Source organism: Pipistrellus hanaki (assembly GCF_964339955.1).
Source record: "Pipistrellus hanaki genome assembly, chromosome: 6".
NCBI lineage: Eukaryota > Metazoa > Chordata > Mammalia > Chiroptera > Vespertilionidae > Pipistrellus > Pipistrellus hanaki.
In genome coordinates this window covers 72,732,620-72,760,174 of record NC_140508.1, presented here as the reverse complement: position 1 = coordinate 72,760,174, position 27,555 = coordinate 72,732,620, and the positions used below count along the sequence as shown (strand labels likewise).

General features: G+C 49.5%; 1 protein-coding gene across 5 annotated transcripts in view; it reads right to left on the bottom strand.

The window, feature by feature from the left end:
- Positions 1-2,667: 2,667 nt before the first annotated feature.
- Positions 2,668-27,555, bottom strand: part of DYM (dymeclin) — a 319,690-nt gene continuing 294,802 nt past the window's right edge. For all 5 annotated transcript variants that reach the window (XM_084888932.1, XM_084888931.1, XM_084888929.1 and 2 more), the window contains one exon: positions 2,668-3,169. In XM_084888932.1, the coding sequence (XP_084745058.1) occupies positions 3,020-3,169 (150 nt within the window). In that variant the 3' untranslated portion in view covers positions 2,668-3,019. The remainder of the gene's footprint in view (positions 3,170-27,555) is intronic.

Below are 27,555 nucleotides of genomic sequence, written 5' to 3'. Positions count from 1 at the left end.
TTCAGAGGAAGCATGGCTCTTCACCAGAGAATGGGAACCCTGACCTCTTGGGCTCCTGGAGGTGATGTGGGACACTGGATTAACCCCGAATTTGGCATCAGAAAGCCCAAGGACCAGACCCTAATATCAAAATGGCAGCTACTGAACCTATAAGCATAGTACCTAGCAGGAAATTAAGACGTAAAAGGTCGATCTTGCAAACCCAACCCTCGATCAGAAAGCCACAGCTCTACTGGATGGCCCTGGAAACACAGAGCAACTCGGTTATGCAAAGAGCTTTAATGCCAAAGGCAAGACCCTGTTCCCCAGAACCTAAAGGACACGGTTGCCAGAGTAAGAAACTCAGGGCCCAAAAGCATCCCCCTCCCAAAGCTTTCTCGTGGGCGCACCCTAGCAAGCTCAGGGCAGTTGCTGGATGTTGGTCCTATGTACTGGCCTCTCCATCTTCTGCTTTGCCAGCTCATGTGATTTCCTTCCAAAGGACAGGACTGTGTGCAGGGTACTTTCTATGCCTCACCTGTAGGGACCTTATTTTCCTTCCTTCCTCTGCCTTCGCCTTTGAGCTGCCCCAAGCCCTGCTCTGCTGCACTGCTGCACGTGGCCGCCCTGAGATGCCAACGGGGCCAGGCTGCTGTTCACAGGTCCCAGCACCGGCGTCGTGGGCGGCAGTGGGAACCAGTTTTGCTTTTGAGGCTTTTTTGTACAGTCCTTGAACTCTTGAAAAGTAAGGTGCTAGTGAAAGGGGCACGTTCTTTTAAAAATAAATATCGTGGCAGAACCCTTGGTTGGTAAGTTGACACACTGCAGTAACAGCTTCGTATCTTGGATGAGATCAGATGTTAATTTCCCTCCTAACACAGGATGATCCTGTATGGCCTCATTCTACACATTTTTTACTTTGTGGAAAACAAAAAAAAATTTACAAACAAATTAATGCAAGCATAACTCAACGATGTCATTTAAATTTATTGTCATGTAATAAATCTTACACAAAAGCAGGCAGCTCCTGGCGGGTCTGTGCGGTGGCATGTGGGACATGTGCTCACACGCTGCCTCTGAGGCCGCAGCCCCGCTGGGCTTTCAGGCTGGTGGCACTTCTGCTGTGCGGTGATGAAAGGGGGGGGCGGAGGAGAGGAGACGGGGTTCTGGGAGACTGGGGTTCCTCTAGTCACAAGAGCTGAAGGCCCTGCAGCCAGTGGTTGGCCCGTCGCACTGCCCTGCAGACACTTCTCAGGTCCCACCAGAGACTCAGCTACTCCACAGGATGCTCTGAACATTTGTGTTTTGGGGCTGGAGGCTAATTCCAGCATGGCGTAAATGCAAATTCATCCAAAGGGTGGTGGGCCTTAAGGCTTCAGCAGGGCTGAGCCATGTCACTGCCTGCTGGAATCCTCTTGGAATAGCTGAAAGCATTTCCCCAAACCTACACATTTGCATCTATTATTGCCTGCTGCCTGACAGCCAAGGCAGTTCCCCAACCCTGACAATGCCTGCTGTATACCAAACCTTAACCTTTGATATGTATATTTGCTTTGCTTTAGGACAATTTGTGTTAATAAAAAAGCTAGGGGTCCAGAGATTCAGAGAACTTGGTTACCGAAGACATGTCTCCTCTGGCTCCTGAAAATGCCTTCCAAGTTTATATGTCATGTCTAGTCTCTTTTCTAATTTACACGCAGCCCCTTCTCCAGACTCCGGGACCCTTCTAGATGCTGGATAACACTCCGCATTTTGGTTTCATGGGAGCAAATCAAATGCTTCAGAAACAAATTAAAGCTATAAATCCTTCCCCACGTGGGAGCTTTGGTTTCAGCGCTGGTCTGGGCGAGGACAAACCGCCCAGCTGACCGCACAGGCCTGGGAGGTGGAGCAGCCCAGGCCTTTCCCGGGTGGACACGCAGACGTGCGTAACGTGTCGGCAGGGCTTTTACCTTTTCCAGAGGCTGCGATGGCCTGGGCCTCCGGCCAGAGACACGGGGACAGGAGAAGCCGTTTCCTGAGAGAGGGCCGGCAGCAGGCCGAAGCGGCTGCTGTCTCATGTGGAATTATGTGCTTTTGTCTTCGTGCGTGAAACTGGCTTCTCATCTAGACTGTGCAGGGGCGGCGGGATGTGGAGCGGGACTTGCCGGGACGCCTGTGCCTTCAGTGCCCCGCTGGGCGGGGGGCGCTGGGCGGGGGCCGCTGGGCGGGGGGCGCTGGGCGGGGGGGCGCTGGCCGGCTCCCTGGGAGGAGCCTTCCTCCCGCTCAGCGACCCGGCGTGTCATCAAGGCCCCAGTGGGTTCAAACCACGTAAGAAATGAAGAGGAAAACGTGTGTTTCATTCTTCTCCCACGAGTTTGGCTGAAGAAAAAAAGACTGCTTTTGGAATGGAGCTTTCTTTTCCTAACGATGAACACAGAGTGGATTAACTTGATTTGTACTAGACCCCAGTTTAATTCAGCCACAGCACAGAGGCCAGATCGCAGAAAAGCCAACCTGGGCTTCCTGAGGAGCTGTCTCCTTTTTCTGGGATCTGATGCAGGGGATCTGAAGGCTTAGCCGACTGCCTGGGCATGGTGTCTATTAAATCACCACACAGAAGACTTCATTTCCTCATTAATTCCTGCCTTGTCCTCTTTTCAGACTGATATTTCTCAGTGTTGGAAGAAACACACATATACATTCACACACGACTAAAACAAAAATCTTGGACATGCATAAAAATAGTTAAGTCCTGGGGAAGTATTATACGCCTAAGGCGGCGGGTTCCTGGAAAAGCTCTTGATTCTGGTTTAGAAATAAATAAAATTGCGTGTGGGACAGCAGGTTTGATATTTATTATTGTGGACCCTCCCCCTTTTTATACTAGAATCGAAGCCGAGTGATCTGCCAACGGGCACCGCTGCTCCACTTCCGTGTGTGCGAGGGAAACACGCCTGCTTCCCGATCCTCTGACAGAAGACACACCAGGTCATCTCCCAGGTCTGTTCGCCAGAAAGAAAAATCTAGAAGGTGCTGATGGAGGGGCGGGCGGCTGCCCTCAGTCGGAGTCCATGGTGAACAGCTGGATGTCCTGTGGGCCCCAGTACAGGCCGGCGGCCGAGCTGTACACCAGAGACCAGACATAGGGGATGAAGAACTCCTCGGGCTGCTCCTCTTCCACATACTTGAATTTCAATTCCGGAAACTTCTGCAACGAAACAAGACGGTTTTATGATCGCACAGTTCCCTGCAGAAGCGAAAGCAGCAGCAGCGTCGCCGCCGCGGGGCTGTGCGCGGGAGCCCCTCCCCAAGGCGGCCGCGGGGCTGAGAGCTCCGGGGTTTTCCCGATCCGCTCCCACGGGGCTCCTGAGAACACGCAGTTCCTGCGGGAAGGGCATGGGATTCCCTCGGCACCCGGGGAGGAGCAGGGGCCCCCGAGGGTGGGCAGGACGGGCACATCAGATGGCGAGACGGGGCCTGTGTGGGACCCTACAGCGCGGAGGGCAGCGCCTGCTGTGTATGGGGCTTGGTGCTCAGGCTGACACCCTGGCGAGGAGGACCTGCCCGCTCCATTCCTGAGCGTGGACGGCGGACAGGCACCGCCTGGGGAGAGCGCTGGCATCCGGGGGGGCAGCTGCTCTGCACAGCAGCTCGCTGCCTCCTGCGAGAGTGAGTCGGTCAGCGGAGGGGAGCACTACCTCCAGCCCGACTGCGGGGCCTCCGTCAGGCCGTCCAGGGATCCATTTCATCCCAGCCTCTCAGGAAGTCCTGGGCACCCCCTACCCAGCACCGTTAACGGCCAAGCAGCTGGGTGGTTTCTCGGAGGCCCACGCCCTTGGCATCCTGCACGAGCCTCCTGACACTCGGCCGCTTCTGGCTGGCCTGGGTGCCCGGTGAGGGCATAGGCTCTTGGAGGTGGCATCAGTCTTCGTCATGAAATCAGGGGTTGCAACACAATGATACTCTCTTCCGTGAAAAACGGGCATTTGCAGCACCGGGGCGCAGCCCCCAGCCGCCGCCAGCCGTGCTCTGCACCGCGGCCGGCTGCGGTGTTCCCGTGCAGCCCGAGGCCGGTCACCAGTGTCCTGCTGAGGCCCATTCGGCCACCCAGTAACGCCAGGGGCGGCGGGGCCTGCTCTGGGCACTTGGCCTGGGCTGTCATCGAGGCCTGAGCGGGAAAGTCAGTCTGAAAAGAGTCACCACAGCCACCCAACACTTTGTCCTTGAACTGCATTCTCCCAGCCGCCCGGAGCCGTCGGGGCTAGTTCTGGGCCCTGTCACTGCAAGACAGAACCCGCCACACGGCCCTTCAAACAGTGACCAAACGCAGAATGATGTCAGTTATCAGAATGGATGATCTGTGTGTGAAGGGGAAAAATATCCCTTAGTAAAGAGGAAGTCCTACTTCTTAGAATACCTCTCCCAGTGACACGGGGAGAGGGGCTGGGGGAAGTGCAGGGCGGGTGGTTGGGAGGTCAGCCCCACACTGCCTGCAGTGGGAGCCTGACACAGCTTCTACGCGGTAACGCAGCCATAAATGCCCTCCCGTTAGGAATCACAGTGACTGAAGGAGGCGAGGCCCTTGGCACAGCTGGGGTTCCCTGTGGAGGCCTCAGGGCAGGGAGCAGGGTCACTTGCCCTCTGCCTCTCTGAGGGGGTGGGAGGGAAAGAGGAGGAGCTGCTTTCATGAGCATTACTCCTCACTGCATTGGAGAGTCCACTGGGGTGGACTAGTTTACCTGCCCTCCTGGCTTTGGGAGACTCTGATGACTCTCAGTGAGAAAGAGGCACGAGTCTCAGTTGTACTCTTGAAACCTGTACGGTTCTGCGAACCAATGTCACCCCGACTGCTTAAAACTAAGACACACGGGAGGGTAGGCTGCTGTGGCCTGAGAGCTGGGGCAGGCCTGTCCCCCCCCCCCCCCCCATCAGGCTGGGTGCCTGTGCTGCCTCCTGAGGGGGCACCACTGAACCCAGGAACCAAGGGCAAGGCCAGGAGGGCTCTATTACTCGAAAACCCCGCACGCTGCAGACGGCCCCACACCCCCACACTACTCTCTCCGCAGGGAACAGTGAGCGGCGGACATTATTTCTTGGAACTTCTCATCAGCTCCTACAAGGCCCAGGAAGGGGGCTAAAGCATAAAGAGCAAGGGAAACAGAAGCATGTCCCCAGGACTCACTACACTAAGCCAACAACGGAAAGCGCGAAGTAAGAGCTTCCTTTTCCGGCAGCGTCGTTTAAGAGTGCACTGGGAACGTCAGAAACGGAGAGTGAGAGGCATGAGCCAGGCAGGAGTTTTGAAAACACCATTTGGTCAGCCTGAGTGTGAGCGCCTCTGCGTGGCGAGCTGTGCCCGAGCCCCTCCCCCAAGCCTACGGCAGCAGGGGTCTTCAAACTACGGCCCGCGGGCCACATGCGGCCCGCAGAGGAGTCTTATCCTGCCCGCCAGGTTTTTTGGGCAGTGAGCTCAGCCGAGGTGTTACAGTAGGAATTAGTAGTTCATATAGTCCGGCCCTCCAGCTCTCTGAGGGACCGTGATCTGGCCCCCACTTTAAAAAGTTTGAGGACCCCTGATCTAGAGGGAGGGCAGCGCGGCTGGAGATTTGAGCAGACCTCTCAACAAGCAATGCGCCTCTCATCTGTCCCAGAGGCCTGGGAGCTAAGGAAAAGGAAGACAAAAGGTTTTATTTAGCACCGATGACACTGGGGACACATTTTGTCAGGATTCAGTCCAAGAAATGTCATAGTCCGAATGTCAGATCAGCAACCTAGAAAGAGTCACTCTTTCTTCCATGTTCCTTTTCCAGCAGGGAGAACAATAATGCCATCCTGCGATGCCGAGGGAAGTCCCACTTCCTCACTCGAGAGCGTCTTCACTCCTGACTCCGCCGACCAAGTCCCTGCTGCCTGGGCCCAGGCCGCCAGGCACTCCCAGGCCCGCCCAGCGCTGACCACTCATCTTCTCTCCAGTTCTCAGGCCACTGAGGGCCCCACGTGGTGACAACTGGGGGGCGTCCTGAGGACCACTAGGGCCTGGGAAAGCGGAAGGCGGGCTTGGGGATGGGGCCTTGGTTTGGAGGTTATGGCAAGAATTCACCTGAAGAGAATTCACACCCCCCTGCTCCCCATCCTCTCTCTCCAAGACAGTTGTCCTGTGACTCAGCTAAGGAGAGAAAACCCGTCTCTCAGGCTGGGAGCTTGGTCTCCGTCCAGAGCTACTGACAACAATCCTGTTGTTTTGATATTTGGAGCCAGAGGTAATGCTAGACTCCCAAGCTTGGCCGGAATGTGTTTATCAGCTCCAGTGAATCAGCCCACCGCAGAGGGACATCCGGACGCCCAGCCCAGACACAAAGCAAAGGTCTGATTTGGTGGTTGGGACTCAGGTATAACAAGCACACCAGACGCTTTAAAGACGGCCTCTGCTGTCAGTCATGCGATCTGGTGAAAGCCCACAGGAAGTGCAGTGAGCAGATGTAGGGCTCCACTGCAATAATTTTATTACCACTGAAAGTCCGATGGTGTTTCCTCTTTCACCCAAGGGTTACACAGATAGAACCCAAGTTCTCGCATCACCTGGCCCGGCTCCAGAAAGCTTCGTGCAATTTAAAATCAAATAGCTACACAGCATGTTAAAAAAAACTCTGAAAGACCACAGTAAGCCTCTTGTGACCACCCGAGGGGTGGTGGTCAGGCTGCCGGAGGGAGTTCTCGAGAGCAGTGCACCCGGGGCTTGGGGGAGGGGTTCTGTGCACGTGGGAAGTGAACTGGTTTAAAGATCCCGCCGTGAGACGGGGTGAGCATTGACATACATTTTTTAAAACCCAGGGCTGATTCGGAGATGACTGTCAGCTCCAACACCATTCCTTCCTCAGTACTCCTGCTGCAGAACACCCAGTCCTCCAGGGGCGGGGCCTTGGCCTTGGGGAGCACCGGCTGCATGCGAGGCTTGGCCGAACTGTGAGGAGGAAGAGGAGCCGCGCTCCTCTAGCGCATGATGGTCGGGAGGAGGAATACGGACAGTGGGTGCAAGGCCGCTCCCACTCGGACCCGGCTGCCACTGGGGTGGGGAGCGTTTACCTGGGCCCGCAGAGCAAGCTCTAGGAGAAATGAGCTGACAAACCTGGAAACACCCACACACTAATTCAGCTAACTCATGGGCTCAGCAAGCCTGAGCCACAGGCTCTTGTGTGTGTAGGGAATGAATTACAGACGTATCCATAGTATTACTTAACTGACAGAGACATCCAACAGTCTGTGAGTGCAGTGACGCTAGGTGTGGCATAGTTCTACTAGTATATTATGTGCATTACTTTCAAAATTAATGAAAACCTAAATTCAAACTATAGAAAATTACCAAGGGCCACTTAATAAAAGTTACGGGTGAAGAAAGCTGAAGCGAAGATGGAGCAGCCCGCTATGAGGCCGCTCAGAGACAGCACGGCACGGTCAGGGCACCACGCTGGCCAGGCACCGGGTCCTGGGGGGCTCGCTGGGAGTAAGTTTCCCCCCGAGAAGAGAGTTACAAGGTAAGCAGACCCCTGTCCTGAAAGCCCAGGCCAGAGACCAGCCACATGGCGCTCAGGACACTGTCTGCCGCCTCTGAGGTCTACAGTGACAGCAGCACCGTCTGTGACAGGTGGCAGAGAGGCCTTAGAAAAACCGATGGATGCAATTTAAGGCTGAATCACATTTGGGATGAGCTCTCCACAAACTTATGGTCACATCTCAGCCGCAGTCTGAAGTCCACTGGAGTGTGAAGCCGGAGCAAAAGTCCCGGCGAGGCCCTTCTGCCCTGATCCAGGTTGCGGGTCCTGGAAAGGAGTTTGAAGCCCCCTCTTTTCTGGGGGCAGGTGGGCTGCACGGAGGAGGAGGCAGTAAGGACTGGCTGTCTTGCAGGGGAGGTTGGAGAAACATCCTGACAGATGGTTCTGACCTGTAGGAATGGGGCAGGGGCAGGGCAGCTGGCACTGCACATGGAGCATCTCTCAAGCAACAGTGAGTTCAAGGGTCCATTTCTGGGTCTGGCAACTCCTGTGGGGCCAGGGCACAGGCCCGGAGGCTGGCAGTGGGGATGGGGGAGGGGGAAGTGTCAAGGAGGGGGGACACAGGAAATTCAGGGTTGGAGACAGTCAGGTGGACCTCAAGGGCCAAGATGACAAGTATGCCCTTTGGCAAGCCTGGCGTTGAGACCAGGCCAGGGATAGTATTAGAATTAAAAGTCATTAGTTTCAAGGTGGCAGCTGAAGCTGCCAAATGGGTAAACTCCTTAAGACTGAACCACGTTACTGAGTCAAAGACCAGTCGGCTCAGCGCAGGAGGCTGGGGTTCGATTCCAGGTGGAAGGTGAAGGGCAGAAGCAGAGAATTTCCTGGCAGAATCTCTGCTGCTGGAAGCTGGCCCAGCGGGGAGCCAGTGATTGGAACTGCTTGCCTTCCTGCCTGGGGCGCATCACCCTGCACAGGACCAGACACCCAAGGGGGCGAGATCCCAGCCCCACTGGCAGCGCAGTTGACTGGAGCCTTGTCCCGTCCACCAAAAGGTGCAGGTTCGAGCCCTGGTTGAGGTGCTTAGAGGAGGCAACTGATTGATGTTTCTCTCTCACATCTATGTTTCTCTCTCTCTTCCTCTCTTCCTTTCTCTAAGATGTCCTTGAATGAGGATTAAAAAAAACACCCTGCTTTACTTTCAAAAGCAGCAGACTAAGGAAGAGGGAATGCTGTGCTTACTGCAAAGAGGCAGTCACATTGCTGAGACATCTTCCGTGGCTTCTCCATACAAAATACCTTCTGGTGAAGAAAGATGTGTTAAGATTAAACTTCCGATTAAATCCCTCTTGCAAGGTGACCTGCTCACCCATGCATCCTTCCTTCCTTTGTATTAATATTTACATTTTAATTATAATCACTGCTGCTTTAACAAATACGGCGTTCGAACACAATGGTGGATACAAAACAATGGCCTTCTTCGCCATCTGGCTACATACATCATTTGCTGCGACTCTATACCAAGGCCTCGACCTGCGGGCTGAGCCTGGCTGTTTTCCTGGCTGCTCGGCGGCAGGGCCGGAGCAGTGCCGCGTGAGGAAGGGCACCCTGCGGGAAGTCTGAGTTGATGTCTCACCCAGTATCGACAAAGGCCCGGCATTCCAACACGGATTAGAGAAAAGTGCAAACATACACAAACAGCTCATCAGCCAGCTACCAGTCATTGACTCGTGGCCATTCTTGTTTCATCCACCTCACACTTCTCCCCTCTGAATTATTCTGGTGCCAATCTGGAATACCATATAATTTCCATCCCTAAATATTAACCTATAATAATATCAAACGGGTAAGAGCTTTTGCTCTACTTTTTTAAAGAACCAATAGAGAATGAATTTCAGTTATAGAGTGACCCTTTGTATCATAAAAAATATGAAATATGTCCTTGCCCTTAAACGACTTAACTAAATTACTCGGAGAGTTAAGATGAATGAGATGGAGAAAGAACCACTAAGAGGGAATTCTTCCACCGCCCTATTGTTAGGACACCGATGCAGGTAGATCCTAGGATGTGCAAACACGGGCCCGTGCTTCGCCTGCTTCCTCCGCTTCGCACAAGCCATCAGCCCCTGCCAAGCACCCCCGCCCCCTCACCAGTGCTCTGCACACCCAGGAGCATCCCACCTCGGTGCCTTTTCTGAGACTGCTCTTCATAGCTGAGATGTCCTCCCCACTGCACTGTCTTCTGCTCCAGAGCTGGTCACGGGCTCCCTCCCCTCCTCCACAAAGCCCCCCGGCCCTCTTCCGTGCCTGGGCACCTGCCCACCGCAGGTATGTGTCTGTATGATCTCCCCACATACAGATGGACTAGATGCGGGTTTGGACACGGTTTTCACTCGCTCACGGTACAAATGTGCTGAAGGCAGGCTCTATGAGTGTGCCACCTACAGCTCCAGGGAAGGCGTGGCTGAGAGAGGAAGATCCCATCTGCCAGAGGCTACGGTGGCTTAGGAGAGAGAGAGTCCTGGGGACGAGAGTAGTCGGGACAGGCTGGTGAGGTCTTGCAGGAGAGCAGAGAGGTGCGGAAGCATTCCAGGCAGAGGGAATTACTCAGACGCCTGGCCCACAAGGAAAAGGTTCCAGCTCTCCCATGGTGTGCCCTCTCTGAGGAGCTCAGGGGTGTGTGAGCAATGCTGAAATCTGATCAGGCTACTCTGTGGCTTGAAAAAAAATTCTTGATGGCTTCCGAGTGAAAACCACTGCCAGAGAAGACAGCAGAAAGAATAGCGACTGCACCAAGGTGTTTATAACCTGGGCATGGAGATAAGATATCTATAAAAAAATACGACAGACGTGACAAGTACCATGTGCACTATGCCAATAAGTGTAATTTATGGGAGTCTGGGGAAGGGAGGAATTACTTTATTTATTTATTTATTTATTTATTTATTTTTAATATATTTTATTGATTTTTTTTTTGCCCCCCTCCCTCCCTCCCACACATCCCCTCCCTCCCCAGAGTTTTGTGTCCATTGGTTGTACTTATAACCATGTATAAAAGTCCTTCGGTTGATCTATTATCTCCCCCAGATCTTCCTCCTCTCCCTGCTGTAATTTGACAGTCTACTTGTTGATATACTGTCTCTATATCTATCTTTTGGTTCATCAGTTTATAATGCTCTTTATTATCCACAAATGAGTGAGGTCATGTGGTGTTTCTCCTTCATTGATTGGCTTATTTCACTCAGCATGATGTTCTCCAATTTCATCCAGGTTGCTGCAAATGATGAGAATTCCTTCTTTTTTGTGGCAGCATAGTATTCCATTGTGTAGATGTACCATAGTTTTTGGATCCAATCATCTGCTGACGGACACTTAGGCTGTTTCCAAATTCTGGCTATTGTAGATTGTGCTGCTATAAACATAGGGGTGCATATATCCTTTCTGATTGGTGTTTCTAGTTTCTTGGGATATATTCCTAGAAGTGGGATTACTGGGTCAAATGGGAGTTCCATTTTCAGTTTTTTGAGGAAACTCCACACTGTTCTCCACAGTGGTTGCACCAGTCTGCATTCCCACCAGCAGTGCATGAGGGTTCCTTTTTCTCCGCAACCTCGCCAACACTTGTCGTTTGTTGATTTGTTGATGTTGGCCATTCTGACAGGTGTGAGATGGTACCGCATTGTTGTTTTGATTTGCATCTCTCGGACAATTAGTGACTTTGAGCATGTTTTCATGTGCCTTTTGGCCTTGGGAGGAATTACTTTAAATGGGAAAATCAAGTAAGGCTTCCAGGAGGAGGTGGCATTTGGGAGGTCTGTAAACAATGGGTGGAGTTCTTGCAAGTGAAGGTGGGAGGAAGGGCAATCGGGGCAGAAGAAATAACAGAAGACAGGCATGGGGGTGGAGGCAGAGAAGGCCCAGGTGCCCAAGGCCGGCGCTGCTCGGGCTGTGTGGAAACCAGGGAGTGGGACGGGAAATGCTATGAAACAGCGTGAGAGGCAGGTACGGAGACCACGGAGCCTTCAGCTTGTGCCGAGGAAAGCCACTCGTGCGCGTGAGCAGAGTGGGGAGCAGGACCTGGATGTGGCTTTGGAGGATTATTTGGGAAGCAACGTGACCCGCTGGGATTGGGCGGGGGAAGCAGACTCTTAGGAGAGAAGGACCAGGGATTAGTGCAGGGGTCCAGGGGTGAGGCCTGACAGGGAGATGCTAGTGGGGCAGAGGAGAGGATGAGTAAGGAGCCGTGGCAATGTCGCCGGTGGAGGGAGGCGGCAGCCCCCGCAGCTCTTCCAGCGGCCTCTGCCCAGAAAGGGAACTCAGGGCTCAGAAGCAACGGGTCCAGAAATAAGTCCAGAGTCTCCTCTGTTGATGGTCATATGTTTTGAGTCCAATAACCTTTGTTACTTTTGCTTTTCACCAGAAACAATGGAGCCGACAAGTACAATTCTGTTCCCATCCTCAGTCTGGCTCCATTCTAATGAGCCTTTATCTTGTGACATGGCTCCTTGGCCCTGCTCGCTCTGGGAAAGGGTCCCTGGAGCTGACTGCACAGCCTTACGCTCAGCTCAGCAGCAGCTGCTGACGTGAGCCCGTCCCGATAGCCTTCCGGCCCGGCCTGAGCAGCCGCCTGGAAGAATTATCAAAATTCTGATTCTCCTGACTCCATTGTCAGAGGTTAGGAAAAGGGAAAACCGAGCCTGCAAGGAAGTCCCAAGAAGTCTTACTTGGTCTTGTCCCTCTCACAATCTGGCCATCAGCCTGTAAATATGCAGAGAGCAGGAAGAATGGCCGAGGAACAAGGACAGACAGGTTGTCACGACTAGCTTGCTGACTGGCGTCAATGAAGTGCACCTTATCTCACTCAAGTTCAAGCCCTGTGATGAATGGCTGCTCAGCCCCAGGCCTTGACTCCGGGATCTCCAAGAACTGCAAACGCAGTGACTGGCGGACGGCAGTATGCGTGGGGAAAGACAGCAAGCCCTTCAGATTCCGGAGGTGAAAGTGTAAATGGATCGAACACGAGGTGCCTCACAGGACTGTGCTGGTTCCCATATGGATCGCACCGGTGGTCACGCTCTTTGCCATGTGTCCTTCCCCTCCCCCCACTCCACGCTTGAATGAGAGGGAAACAGGAATGCTTGGTCAGAGTCCTGATTCCAATAAAGAGGGCAGGATATATTCTCTACACAAAGTTTAGAAAAACTTAACCTCCCCTTCAGAAATGTGCATGCAAATTTCATTTCCAGATTCTTCCTAATAGACTTTCTTTCTTTTTATATATATATATATTTAATGATTTTTTACAGAGAGGAAGAGAGAGGGATAGAGAGTTAGAAACATCGATAAGAGAGAATCATCGATCGGCTGCCTCTTGCACACCTCCTACTGGGGATGTGCCCACAACCAAGGTATATGCCCTTGACCGGAATCGAACCCGGGACCTTTCAGTCCACAGGCCGAAGCTCTATCCACTGAGCCAAACCAGTTTTGGCTAGATTTTCTTTTCTTTAAAAAATGTTTTAAATTGATTTTTAGGAGAGAGAGAAGGAGAGAGAGAAACATTGATGAGAGAGCAACAGCAACATCAATCAGCTGCCTCCTGCATACCCCCTGCTGGGGATTGAGCCCACAACCCAGTATGTGCCCTGACTGAAACTTGAACCAGCGACCTCCTGGTGCATACCTGCTAATTGTCGCTCAACCACTGAGCCACGGCAGGCGGTCAAGATTTTCTTTTCTTGTAGGGAAATCCGGTGGATGACAGGAAAAAGGTGATATTAAATCCGGAAAGCCATTTAAGTCACCTGACTTCACCTAAGGGTAGGAAGCAACCAAATTCCCAAGTAGAAGCTTTCTACACCGGACTTCCTGCCGCCACCAGGCTGTCCTCCTGCCTCGTCTCCCCTTTCCCAGGGCGGTGAACCCGTGACGTAACTAGAGTCCTACTCACTGGAACGTTCACTGAAGCACACTGTGTTTAAAACAGAAGAACAAGCACATGTTCAGTAAGCTACGAAAACAGTCCGCTTCCCGGGAAGCCTCTCTCTAAATGACCGAGTGCTCTCAGGCCCTCCCACACCTCCAGGCCTGTGCCACACGCACACTGGGAGGATGGATGTGTGCTCCCACTCCTCCCAGGCCTGTGCCACACGCACACTGGGAGGATGGCTGTGTGCTCCCACTCCTCCCAGGCCTGTGCCGCACGCACACTGGGAGGATGGCTGTGTGCTCCCACTCCTCCAGGCCTGTGCCACACGCACACTGGGAGGATGGCTGTGTGCTCCCACTCCTCCCAGGCCTGTGCCGCACGCACACTGGGAGGATGGCTGTGTGCTCCCACTCCTCCAGGCCTGTGCCGCACGCACACTGGGAGGATGGCTGTGTGCTCCCACTCCTCCAGGCCTGTGCCGCACGCACACTGGGAGGATGGCTGTGTGCTCCCACTCCTCCAGGCCTGTGCCACACGCACACTGGGAGGATGGCTGTGTGCTCCCACTCCTCCAGGCCTGTGCCGCACGCACACTGGGAGGATGGCTGTGTGCTCCCACTCCTCCAGGCCTGTGCCACACGCACACTGGGAGGATGGCTGTGTGCTCCCACTCCTCCAGGCCTGTGCCACACGCACACTGGGAGGATGGCTGTGTGCTCCCACTCCTCCAGGCCTGTGCCGCACGCACACTGGGAGGATGGCTGTGTGCTCCCACTCCTCCAGGCCTGTGCCACACGCACACTGGGAGGATGGATGTGCGCTCCCACTCCTCCCAGGCCTGTGCCACACGCACACTGGGAGGATGGCTGTGTGCTCCCACTCCTCCAGGCCTGTGCCACACGCACACTGGGAGGATGGATGTGCGCTCCCACTCCTCCAGGCCTGTGCCACACGCACATTGGGAGGATGGATGTGCGCTCCCACTCCTCCCAGGCCTGTGCCACACGCACACTGGGAGGATGGTGGGAACACAGCAAGATTCTGAATTATCCACAAAAGGTAAGCAACGTGTTTCTCACATAGGTCTAAAGCTCCCTTTTACTACAGAAAGCTTAGGAAATAAGTTGTATTAAAGTTGCAGATTGCAAGTGAATAAATCTATAGACAGAACTAAAGGGAGATGTAGATGGAAGGCACTGCATCCCCGAACCCAGCTGGGTGCGTTTAGGACAGCCCTGACTCAGAGGAGCCGGGACCACGCCACGGTGGTCATGCCGAGGGTGAGGTGTCCGACAGCTGGGCTGGCAATGTGCTGGGGAGGGCTCTGCTGAGGAGACGATCGATTTCTGAGTCCTGAGCGAAAGGGGTGAGTTTTGCAGGGAGGAAGCACTTCAGACATTTGGGGGGGAGGGGGGGATATACAGTCACGTGTGCAAAAACAATAGTCATTCCATCTTTAGAAGGGAGATAGTAAATTTGGTCCCTCCCCCCGAAACTAGGTTTTTGATTTGTTACTTAGAATAAACTGAGAGTTTATAGTTTATAAGCCTATATATATTGATAGAACCTTATTATAAACCATATATATCACAACAACTATAATACAATGCCCATAAAAATAGCATTTTTAGACAGGTTCCAGCTTGGAAATAGAAATTTTCTGATTTCAACATGGAATGTTTCATGAATGTACTCACTGATAAATAAAAATTACTTTCTGAGATTCCGATTATTTAAATGACTCTTTTTATCCTATTCTCCCCAAATTCATTTATCACTTATAAAGAAAATGCCTTTGAAAATAAACATGCAAACATTTATATCAAATATATAATTCTGAAAATAGATTTTGTATTTCATAAAAAAATTGTTAACAGCCAAAACCGGTTTGGTTCAATGGATAGAGCGTCGGCCTGTGGACTGAAGGGTCCCGGGTTCGATTCTGGTCAAGGGCATGTGCCTTGGTTGCGGGCACATCCCCAGTGGGGGGGTGTGCAAGAGGCAGCTGATCGATGATTCTCTCTCATCGATGTTTCTAACTCTCTATCCCTCTCTCTTCCCCTCTGTAAAAAATCAATAAAATATATTTTAAAAAAATTGTTAACAGTAAGAAGTTTCACACTCATTTCCACTTTGACTTTTCAGCTATGACCTATTTGATTAAATCCGACTTGAATTAAAAATAATACAAAACTCTATTAGGCTGATGATGCAAGGGAATTTTTAGCTTTGTGCTTATATGTAGAGAGGGTAACGTGTATTTGAGCTCCAGCAAGTGTGTTTCAAGATCTATTAATAAATCTGGAACACCGTGTTCCAAATATACATTTTTCTTGTTTAGATTTCTAAATCTGCAATCGAAATAAGTCTAGTTCTAATTTTTCCCATGTTCAAAATTCTAGTTTCTCTCTCTACTTTCAAATGAGGTTTGCAACTCAACACCTTAGTTACTTATTATGCACCTTGTGCTAGTCTGTAGTCATAACTAAATAACGACTCTTAACAACACAGATGCTCAATCTCTCTGGATTGCTAAGCCATCAACAAATTATTTTCTCAAAATTTTTACTCACATATTCAATTTAAATTACCTACATTCTTATTTCTGAAAGTGCTGAACTGTTTAAGGTATACTTAAATGTACTTTTTAGCTAATTCACTGCTAGGTCAGAGAGAATAACTAAAAAATACCAACGGTCTGAAAATGCTCCTAGACAAATCACAGCTTTAGCTCTGGGCTCTTCACAAAGCACATCACCGACATACTCACGGAAGGCTTGGGCCTTTGAGAGAAAGCAGAGATATAATTTATTTTCCCATTCCTATTTGCTTTAAAACCATTAACTACACTAACTCCTAAGTCCATACATTCATCACCATAACATCCTCTAACACTGCCTAGGCCAGCTTTTTCTTTCTCTCACTTTCTAAAAATTGTGGTAAACACACACACATAAAATTTACCATCCTAACCGATTTTAAGTGTTAGATTCAATAGTGTTAAGTGTGTTCACGTTGTCACACAGGTCTCAGAACTTTTTCATCTTGCAAAACCAAAACTCTACCTATTAAACAACTCCTCATTCTCCCCTCCCCCCACGCCGGCAACCACCATTCTGTTTGGATGAATCTGAACACATAGGTACCTCCTGTAAGTGGAATCATACAAAACTGGTTTTTGGTGACTGGCTTATTTCACTTAGCATAACGACCTCAGGGTTCATCCATGTTGTAGCCAAGGGGCAGACTTCCCTTCCTTTGTAAGGCTGAATAATTATCCCCCTCTATGTATGCACCACAATTTCTTTAACCATTCGCCAATCTTTCGGCTGTTGCAAATAATGCTGCTACAAAAGGGTGTGCAGATATCGTTTTAAGACCCTTCTTGAAAGCAGAAGTGAAACTGCTGGATCATCATTTTTTGAGGCGCCTCCAGACTGTTTTCCACAGTGGTGGCACCGTTTTATGATCCTACCAACAGTGTACAAGGGCCCTAATTTTCCCACATCCTTACCAACACTTATTTTTTAATAGTAGCACTCGTAATGGGTGTGCTTTTAAAAACTGACTATTTTTTATTACATGCCTCATAGTAAAATAAGCTATTCACTGAAGAAAAATTTTAAGACAGATTAAAAACAATTATTAGTTCCAACCCAATATAACAACTGCTTAACATTTTAACACATATTCCTCTTATCTTTTTTTGAAGGAGTGGGTGGGCATAAATCATGTTTTGGGAGAGGAAAAAAAATGGGGAAAATAATTTGATTTTTATATGCAAATGGAAACACGAAGAAAAATCTTACATAATAATAAAAATATTTTTTTTCGTTCATTGAAATTTCCTTTTTTAACATTGGAAATGTTGTTTGTTTTTTTTTTGTTTTTTTTATATATATTTTATTGATATTTTACAGACAGGAAGGGAGAGAGATAGAGAGCTAGAAATGTCGATGAGAGAGAAACATCGACCAGCTGCCTCTTGCACACCCCCTACTGGGGATGTGCCCGCAACCAAGGTACATGCCCTTGACCGGAATCGAACCCGGGACCTTTCAGTCCGCAGACCGACGCTCTACCACTGAGCCAAACCGGTTTCGGCTGGAAATGTTTTTCTATCACACACTTTATCCCATTTTTTTTTTTTTTTTTTTAAATAAAGGAGTCTTCAGGGATCCCTCATCTTTTTAGCTTTTTCCAGTGTGAAAATAACACATATACAGAAAAGTTCCCATACGCAATCATATGACAATTAAATTAGTCTAAGGCAAGTATTCCTATGACCACCCCTCGGTCTGCCGAAGAACACTCCCCCTGCCTCTGGTCACCAATGGCAGCCTCATGGTAACCGCTTCCTGGCTTTTCCTTACACTTCTACCACCTGCACCTGCATTCCTCAATGCTGTAGCTGAGTTCTGTCTTTGCTTGAACTTCTTATTAGTGGATGACACAGTACATACCCTTTGATTTTTTTTTTTAAATAACTCATTATTTTCTTATTATTCTTTAAAAAAATATATTTTATTGATTTTGTACAGAGAGGAAGGGAGGAGAGATAGAGAGAAACATCGATGAGAGAGAGTCATCAATCAGCTGCCTCTTGCACACCCCCTACTGGGGATATGCCCACAACCAAGGTACATGCCCTTGACCGGAATCGAACCCGGGACCTTTTAGTCCCCAAGCCGACGCTCTATCCATTGAGCCAAACCAGTTTCGGCGGGACATACCCTTTGTATTCGGATTTTTTCATTTAGCATTCCGTGAGTGAGGTTCACACATACTGGGTTTGCTGTGGCTCACTCATTTGCCCTGCTATCCAGTACTCTATTGACTTTATTAATTCTACTGCTGAAGGACATTATGAACAACGATGCTGTGAACATCCTTGTTTGTGTCTCCTGGCATGCCAGGGGTGTGCCCTCACGTTAGGTATACCCAGGAGAACAGAGCGTGCATTCGGGCAATGTTAGCAGAGGTGCCTAACTTTTCTGTTTGTACAATTTAGTTTTTTTCTAAAGGTCTTCAGTAACCACATCACACTTTGTCTGTTGCTTTTCTTATCCTGGATCCGGCCCCTCTATCATAGCCTCCATGGAAACTGTTACATCCTATTGCATGACCAGTGAGCCTGCATCTTGGCCAGCATGGCTTCTTGTCCTTGGTCAGACCCGTGCCTCCCCATCACATCGCAATGAAGAAACATGCTGTGTGTGCCTGTGGTACACAGGGTCCAGGATGAGTGGAAAAGGTATAAGGCGGCAGGTAACAGGTCCTTTATATCAGGTGTTACAACTGATGAGCAGCAAACACCTGGTGTAGCTAACGAGTGCTGCGGAAGCAGAGGAAGATGCCTTCGGGAAACACAGGGCGAGGCATGCGAACAAGGAAGGATGAGGATTGTCCTGTATGAGGATCCGTCATATTCAGATGCACAGGGGCAGCTCCTATTTCTCAAATTTGAAGATTAAACTTGTTGCCAAATAAGATATATAACACAATAAAAAAAAAAGCAGTCTGTCAGTTGAAAACATTGCCTTGTGTCACAAATGTACACGCAAATACAACTCCAAAACACAGTTCTAAAAATACTTATGGTACCAGAACACTGGGCCCCTGCGGCCAGGCCTGAGAATGAGGTTCCTCCAAGGCCCACAGAGGTCTGTGCTGTCACTCACGGGTCACACAGTACTCTAAAAGCAACCCTCTAGCAAAGACATTCTGCTGGTCATTAAGAGGCTAGGTCAGGGAAAGAAGAACTGAATTAACACAAATACTATTAATAGCAGTCAAAAACTCGTGGTATCTTTCTGTGCAGAGAATAGCAGAGGACCAATTAGTAGTAATAGCTGGACTTGCAATCACTTTGGAGGCCGCTCTGAGGGGTCACTGAGCCAGATATTAGAAGTTACAGCATCCCCTGATGAAGAGAAGTGTCACATAGTACAAATGGAGTCAGGAAGCCTGGCTCTGGGCCTGCACTGCCCCTGCCCGTCTTACCACGGTGGGTGACAAGGCAGTTCTCCTTATTTTCTCTGTTCCTAAAATAAAGTGATGCCAACGGGGTTTTAAAAACCTCTCTCTCTCTGTTCTAAACTGATGCTGAGAGAAGGGCATCTGTTGGTGCATGTCCTTAAGTGTGAGAGAAGCTCGCGCCTGGCTTCTCCTGCATCTTCCTTTAACAACCATGACTTTCCCCACAAAGCCCGAGGCTTAGAACAGGAGACGTGCACAGTTGGACACTGTTCCTGAGACATGAAGGGAACTCCGGAGAACACTGTGCTTCGTCACTTCAGCAGGGTGTGCTGGCCTGGGCTGGGAGGCCGGGCCCTCAGCTGCTTCTGCTAAAACTTGATTATTACACTCGGCTCTGTATGCCGAGGACCAGTGTGGTGGGAATTTAAACCAAGGAAGAGGCTTCTCTTATCTCCTTTCCAGGAGAAACTTACTTCCTTTTTTTTTGTTAGTTTTTTTTAGTGGGAAGGGTACAGTTGTAAGACAAAATCAGGGTCAACTCTAACGGAAAACGTGAATATATCTGCATGGAATGGACAGATCTCCCCTCTGTCCCCCTACATACATTAAAGTATCTTTTAAAAAATACTGAAATCGGGCCAGACTGAAAGGTCCCAGGTTCGATTCCGGTCAAGGGCATGTACCTTGGTTGTGGGCACATCCCCGGTGGGAGATGTGCTGGAGATGACTGATCGATGTTTCTCTCTCATCGATGTTTCTAACTCTCTATCCCTCTCTCTTCCTCTCTGTAAGAAATCAATAAAAAAATAAAAATAATAAAAAATAAAAATAAAAAATACTGAAATCGGGAAAATCTGTTTGTGTATATTGAGAATAACATGTAGTGAGGAGACATGGACAAAACAAGGGAAGGAGCACTGTAACTTGGCTATGGACACAGAGCTCCTGATGAGATAACCTGGCTCAGCCTCACTTCACAGCACAGAACTTTCCAGACAAATCAATGTGTGAGTTAATGAGGTAACTGAGTCCTACCAGAGCCATTGATGAGATCACAAACAATGGGGATTAAATGGTAAATTATTATAAATGAAATCATATCTTAAGGTACTAGTTAAAAGAGTCTTACTAGGATTCCTTCCATACTGAAACATCAAACACCCAACCAGCTAAATCGCATCACTCAGGAACCTTTCTGTTGGGAGAGTGAGAACTAGGGACTGAGTCTTCTTTGGGCTTAGGTCATTGGCTAGCTGCTCTGAAAGACGAGGGCACATGCTTCTCAAGGACAGAGATGATGCCCAGCTGTCCCGTACAGGTGCCCCAACTTTTATTCCGGGTCCCGATCTCTACAGACTTACAACTTCTTCAGGTGTCATTTCCTGGATAGTATGCCAGTTCTCAGAAGACACCGCAAAGATGGACACGTGTTGTTTTCTGTTCCTTCCTTGGTTATGCCAGGACAAGCGGCCTTTGGTTTCCACTACTGTCCAAGTCCTCACTTGCAGCAGTTCTCTGAAGTTGGGGCTTCTAATCTATTACCGACTCGGGAACCAGACAGCTAAGCTTGTTAGGTCGTGTATCAAGGAGAATGAGGCTGTGAGTAAGGTCTCAGGCCTCTTCTAGTGATACGGTGCATGAGAAGGACTTGGAGTCACCTATTTTGACTACTTAGAACTTACAGCCCAGTTCTTGGTTTTGATCTAGAAAAGTGAGGTCATTAGGTAAGTCGGAAAATAACACTGGCTAACAATTTCTGAGAGCTTACTTTATTCCAGGAACTTTGCATCCATTGTTTTTCAAATTTCTCCAGGTACCCCAAAAGCAAATGAAGCTCTGAGATAGACCTGTCCTTGAGTGAGAAACTGGTGCACAGGGAGGGCTAGCCAGCCTGCCTACCACGGCTCGGCAAACTGGTGCACAGGGAGGGCTAGCCAGCCTGCCTACCACGGCTCGGCTGGTGGAGTCCTACAGCACCCTGCCCGCCTCTCCATTTAGATGCATGGGGGGTGGGGGATGGAAGGGTGGCACTTGTATCAGGGTCTATGTTCTATCCACAGCGATTTCCACACTCAGAGAAATCAAGGTACCTCCAAGTCCTTCAGGGCTGGGCTCCTTTCCTTGCCACTCGCATCCCCTAATTTATGTCAAGATTCCTCATTTGAAAAGGAAGAGAGTAGAGAGGCTGCTTTGGAGACGGTGTCCCCTATAGAGGAAAGCTCTTGAAGGGACCACCTATAGCAAGTGCTGTGCAGGCAGTTGCTGCTCGATCAGCACTAGCTGAACAAATGGACGAAAGGCAGGACAATCCCTACTGCGAGCGAAGCCTCGTAAAAAGCGCAATGTCAGCCACTGGACACCGGAGATCTTTCCTCGGGGAGTCAGAGGCCTAAGGGCTGTGGGAAGACCATAAATAAATAGAACCATCAAGAGCTGTTATGGTTCCGTGTCCCCCAATAGATCCTGATCTGAAAAGGCCTCGATTCTGGATTTGGTGTTATTTCTTCAACTGGGACTGTTAACAATGAGAGGCTACAGGAGGGAATGTGGAGAGCATGTCCAAAGAACTAAAATACTGAGTTTTCATGTTCAGATCCCATAGCTTAGGGCTGGGCTAGAGATGGCAAAACAGAGATGAAGGCTTTGTTTTTTATAGTGCCTGCTGCTATTATTTTTCATCTGTGTCGACAGGAAGAATGTTGAATGCACTAATTTGATAAGACTGATATTTGTTTGATGGCTTAGGTCGACCGTCAGAAACAAGAAAAAGAACAAGGTACATTTTTTGAACACTTTCCCAGTGAAACTTCTGTCGTGCACATTTAAAAGAAAGACTGCTTTCATTCCCCCAAAATATGGTCTTTTGCTACAAACATATTAGAACTAAATGGAGAAAAATAAGATCACTGTCGACTAAAGTAACCACCCACTCCAGCTGTAACATTCTGGGATACAATTGAAACCATGGACGCAACGCTCTGAATACAATTCAAGTTCACAAAAGCTTATCTCTGAGTGGTGAACAGCGAGAATGATTCACTCGTCTACCCTTTATGGAGCCAGGGAGTGTCTGGGGGGTTCAGGTTATGAGCAGAGCCACCAGCCAACACGGGCTGAGGGTGGCTTGGTGACTCTTACATGTATTTTTAGCATATAGGCGCCTCGACAGTCAAAGGAAATGGTGCTCACTGCTAGTAATTCTTTATTAACTCGGGGGCCTGAACGCATTAGGGCTAAAAGCTGAATGAAAGGTTATCTCCAAAAAGGAGGGGGTGGGGGTGGGAAATCTAAGGAATGCACTCCTAAATATTACCAAGTTTATACATTAAATATCACACAGTTAATGACACAGGGAGAAGGGCCGATAATAATAAGACGACAAGGGGTCTCATTTATAGCATCTTGTCATAAGGACTATTGGAAATTAAATAAGGCTGCTTCTAGCTGCTACTGCTATCAATTAGCCAGCAGCCGCTTCCACGGCCGTAATGACTGCCACATGCCCGTGGTGCACTTCCTCTGGCCGCTAATTCCAAACACAGGCGGTCGGAGCTGCAGACTGCGCTGAGCAGACCGGCCGAGAGCCGAGTGCCCTGCAAGTCAGATTTTGTTTTACAAAATGAAGTGATTCAGTGCGTCAGAATATTTTAGATAATTTAGCCTAGTTCCGCTCCTTAGACATATGAACTAGATTATATACTTTGTAATAATTTAACCTTCACTTACCCAAACATTTTCTGTGCCATGCTACATGCTTTTCTTTATTTTTGTTCCTCTAGTTTCACAAAATTTAAACAACGATCTCTGGTCTAAGTTACAAGGTTATGCTGCCAATCAGGTGACTCATGTCAGTGTCTGAAGGCTTTTATTTTTAAAAATGGGGGGGGGGGGGGGGAATCAGTCCTGTGAAACTAACGCTTTAGTTTGAAAGATGAAGATACCAACATGGGAAAAAGATCCGTCTCAGAGGGTCATCTTTTTATATCCGCGACAGGAGCCCCCAGCCCCACTCTGCAGTCTGCTCCCCACTCCAGCCCCTTCCCCCCTTCCTTGTGGGGGGTCCCCAAACTCTGGCAGTGATGGGGGTTCCCACGACCAGAACCCCTAGCGCTGGACAACAGTAAAGAGTTAATGCACCTCCTGGACTCTGGGAGAAACCAGATTTCGTCAGTGAGGTTTGGCAACGTGAGAAACCCTGTAACCAATTTCATTTCCTGATAAATGAATGGCCCACAGGGGAAAGCCGGCCAGGGAGCCTCAGGACTGTTGAGAGCTCCGACTTGACTGAGAGACTCCTTGAAGGAGCCAGCCTGTCTACTGCTTATCACCGCGGAGCCAGCCAGCCCGTGCGCACGGCCGCTGCCAGGCTCCACGCGCAGCGCCGGAGCGCCGGAGCGCAGGGAGCGGCTGCGCGGACAGGAGGTGCCCTTTGAGGAGTGACCCCGCCATCGGACACCCCTCCCATCGCAGTGCGAGTTTCACCCTGTGGCTGGAGACACATGCACATTTAAGGTATTTTAGAGCAGCAGACTGAATGGTCTTCAGCATGTAAATGTGATCCCATCTTCCAACCAGAACCAAATGTCCTCAGTGCGCAGCTTAGACTTCGAATCGGGGAAAGGCAATGTCTGCAAACAAACACACACTAGAATGAGGAGGAGTGAAATGTAGACAGCCGACCTGGGAGGGCCTTACGAAGGACAGAAAGTATCTCCAAGCACCGAGACACGTTTACCTGGAATGTGAATGGGGTAATCAATCACCTGATCACTTCCGTTTAAAGCTTGAAATGAATAACGAATATCTGCATGTTTAAACTAAAAGGCACTTCTCATCGATATGACCATACAGGCTGTATTTTTACGCTTAAAATCTAGGGAAAATCTTAAAGAACACTTTTCACGTTAATTCAGAATTGGTCCAACATATCCCTTAAAATACGTTTGTTGAATTCAAGTACATTTTTGTCCAAGGGTAACCTGGTGTTTGAAGTCTGATTTGGGCTTGCTTGGGAAATGCACACAGTTGCCCTGCAGAAAGCAATCCAATGAACACTTGGAGGCGGGAGAAGGGGAAAAAGTCCTCAATAATGGCTTCAGGCCCTTCATTATAAGAAATAAGGAAAACAAAATCCGAGACTGGCCAGCCTTCCGGAGGCGCGGCCGCCGGGCGGGCAGGAGGACACCTGGAGCTCATTAGCTGCCGGCCGGCCGGCGCAGTCACAGCAGCGAGGGCGACCGGGGCTCCGAGGGAAGGGTCGCTCGCCAGGAATAACGGGGAGGAGGAGGAACAGGGAGAGCCAGCGGGCCCTTTGCTTCCTCTTTAACCTTCCGTCCATTTTCTCCCTTGCCCCGTGGGGTTGGGACCACACGATGCGGCCTTCCTTTGCCTTGGGCTTCGGGGTGTCGGGGACCCTGGCGTGGGCCTCCAGGCCCGGGGGAGGCGGAGGTCTGCGTTCACCAGGGGCCCAGGCTCACCTGCAGCGTCAGGGCTGCGTGTGCTTCATGAGGTCAGGTCTCTGGGAACAGAAGGAAAAGGCTGACGGGAAAGGCAGTCTCCTCGGTTGCTCTGGACCAGTCAGCGAATCGAAAAAGATGGCTGCTTTAACGAAAGTGCTTTGGTCTCCACAAATCAAGAGGAAAAAATGAAAATCTCTAAATATTGGGCTTAGGAACCACTGTGCATTTTAATCACCTACATATAGATTCACTGCATAGTGCTCTAAAATTCAGAAAAGAAGCAAAACTGGAAAAACGGAAAGGTTTAATTTAAAAATGGGGCTCATTACCTGTGGTAGGACAATTAGTCTGGTCCGTAACATGAAAACGGAGTTATTTAGAGGATAATCGCCAGTGCTTTGTAGAACTGAGCTACAGATGACTACGGCGTTTAATGGCCAAAGCACATCGGAGGTCTTTAATTAATCTCAGGGCTGCTTCTTGTAAATACTCTGCACAGCACATGAGTTTCTTGTGCCGTGCGTTTCAGGAGCACTGAGACGCTTCTGTTTTCTTCTGCCCGCGGCCGCTTGCAGGCGGGCTCCCATTGGGGGCCGCGTGGGGGAGGTGGGGGCGGGGAGGGCGGGCGGCTCGGAGCCACCCCGGGAGCCTGCAGTGGAAAGGCCCGACGTGCCTGGGCGCACGCATGCTGATAAGAGCACGGGGAGAGGCGACGGGACAGGATTTCCCTCAGACACTCCTCAGCGAGAAGTCCAGGTCAGGGCCCGGCTTCCACTCCTCCGCCTTGGTGAAGGACAGCATGCTCTTTACCGTTAGAAGATTCAGAAGGACCCACGATCTAGGGTCTGGACAGTCAGGAATCGGAGATACTCATTGTGAGGAGCTCCTCCCTTCAAGGAAGGGTCTTTTCAGTCAACACGAGTCACAGCCTTGGGGGAGGGGGGATCCGGAGGAGGCAGGCTCCCTGTGCGGGCGGGGGGCAGCAGCCTGCCGTGGGGACTCTCCCACTGCTGTGCTCAGTCACTCAGAAATGTTTAATTCAGGTGAGCCAGAGCGCCCACTACACCTAGCGAGGAAGCGGAGGTACAGAGGGACATGGTGAAGGCGAGATAAACAGGGAGTCAAGGAAGGTCAGGAGGAAAACAATTTCTGGATCCTTGCTTGGGAAACTGGCTTAACTGTGGATGTGAAATTTCATCCACGCTCGGATGATGGGGGTGGTGGGTAATGCTATAAAAAGTCAGAATTTTTCCAACACTGAGAATTCAAAACATTTACTACTGTGAGTCTTGGAAACAAGGAATGGTGGTTTAAGTTTTGAGGTGGGGAAGCAGAGGGATCAAAAGAATGTTTACTCTGTTTTATAGAAAAAAAATTTATGAAGTGCTCTTTCCAGTGGAAGACATAATTACTATTTTCTGCTGGGAAACATTCTGGCTGGTTTACAGGAAGGATCTGATAGAACATGGGGAGAGTTTACAGCCCGCGCACTCACAGGCTTGCTGACACGGTTTCCTGTACTGAGGCTGTGGTGCTGTTCTCTCTCCATTTTCACGGAGCATTTCAGAATGTGCGAGCAGGGGCATCTCCTTAGTGCACAAGCAGAACAACGTTAACGTGAATTTGATGAAAGCCCAGCCAGGCCAACCAACCAACCAACAAACCCCACCCACCCTTTATCGTACTACGCAAACTAAGTAAATATTTTCATTTTCGGGGAATAATCTTTCTGTGTGTCTGCCTTTGGATGGCTGAATACACACACAACACACACACACACACACACACACACACAATTAAAATATAAATATGAACATAGTTACAATCATTACGCATTGAGTCTGGAAGACACATTAAGAAAAACCGCTATGCCTTTCTAGTTCCAGAGGACACTAAATTATTTCCTACTTTTGGTTTCCTCACCATGCTACAAAGATTATGCCAGAAGTAACCACTGAAATATGTTTTGGTAAAACATACCCTGGTGATTGTTCAAATAATTCACCATTCCAATGTAACAGCAAGCACAGTGCTGTCGAGGCTTTGAGACAATTATCCACACGCAATGATTTTTCAGGAGCCATTTTGCATTTTTCTGAAGAGTTATCATATAAAAATGAAGTAACAGTTTTAAGTGCAGGACATTCGCACCCGGGCTGTACATTCTGTATTGAGATGACCTTTGCAGTTGCTGCCTAAGTATGACTTCAGGTCCTTGCAAATCCGCCTGGAAGAGCCACGGACAGGCTGTGGAGGCCACGGAACACACCACAGCTGCCACTCCTAAGAGTGCAACAGACCATATCCTGATGCTTTTCACCAGGAGTGAGACACGTGGCTGTGAGTATAGCAGGGACCTGCACACAAGGACTTCTTTTCCTTTGCTTTGGCAGTGTTTTTCTGGTCTCCGATTATGCTTTTGAATTGAACTCTGGCATTTGTTAGGTGAAAATGACCCAACTAATTGTTTCCTCCTTTTTTGCTTATTGAGATTATCATTCAGTAAAATTCACTAATCTTAGTGTTCTATTTAATAAACCTTGCTCTTCACATACAATCAAGATATAGCATAGTTTCCTTGCCCTAAGTAGCCCCCTCCTGCTCCTCTGCCCTGGTCTGCCTGCATTTTACCAGTTTCTGATCATCTAAGTTAACTTTAATGTGTCTACTGCTGTTAAAATTACTGAGACTTGTTCTAATGGCACAGGAGGATAGTCTACCTTGATAAATGTGTCAC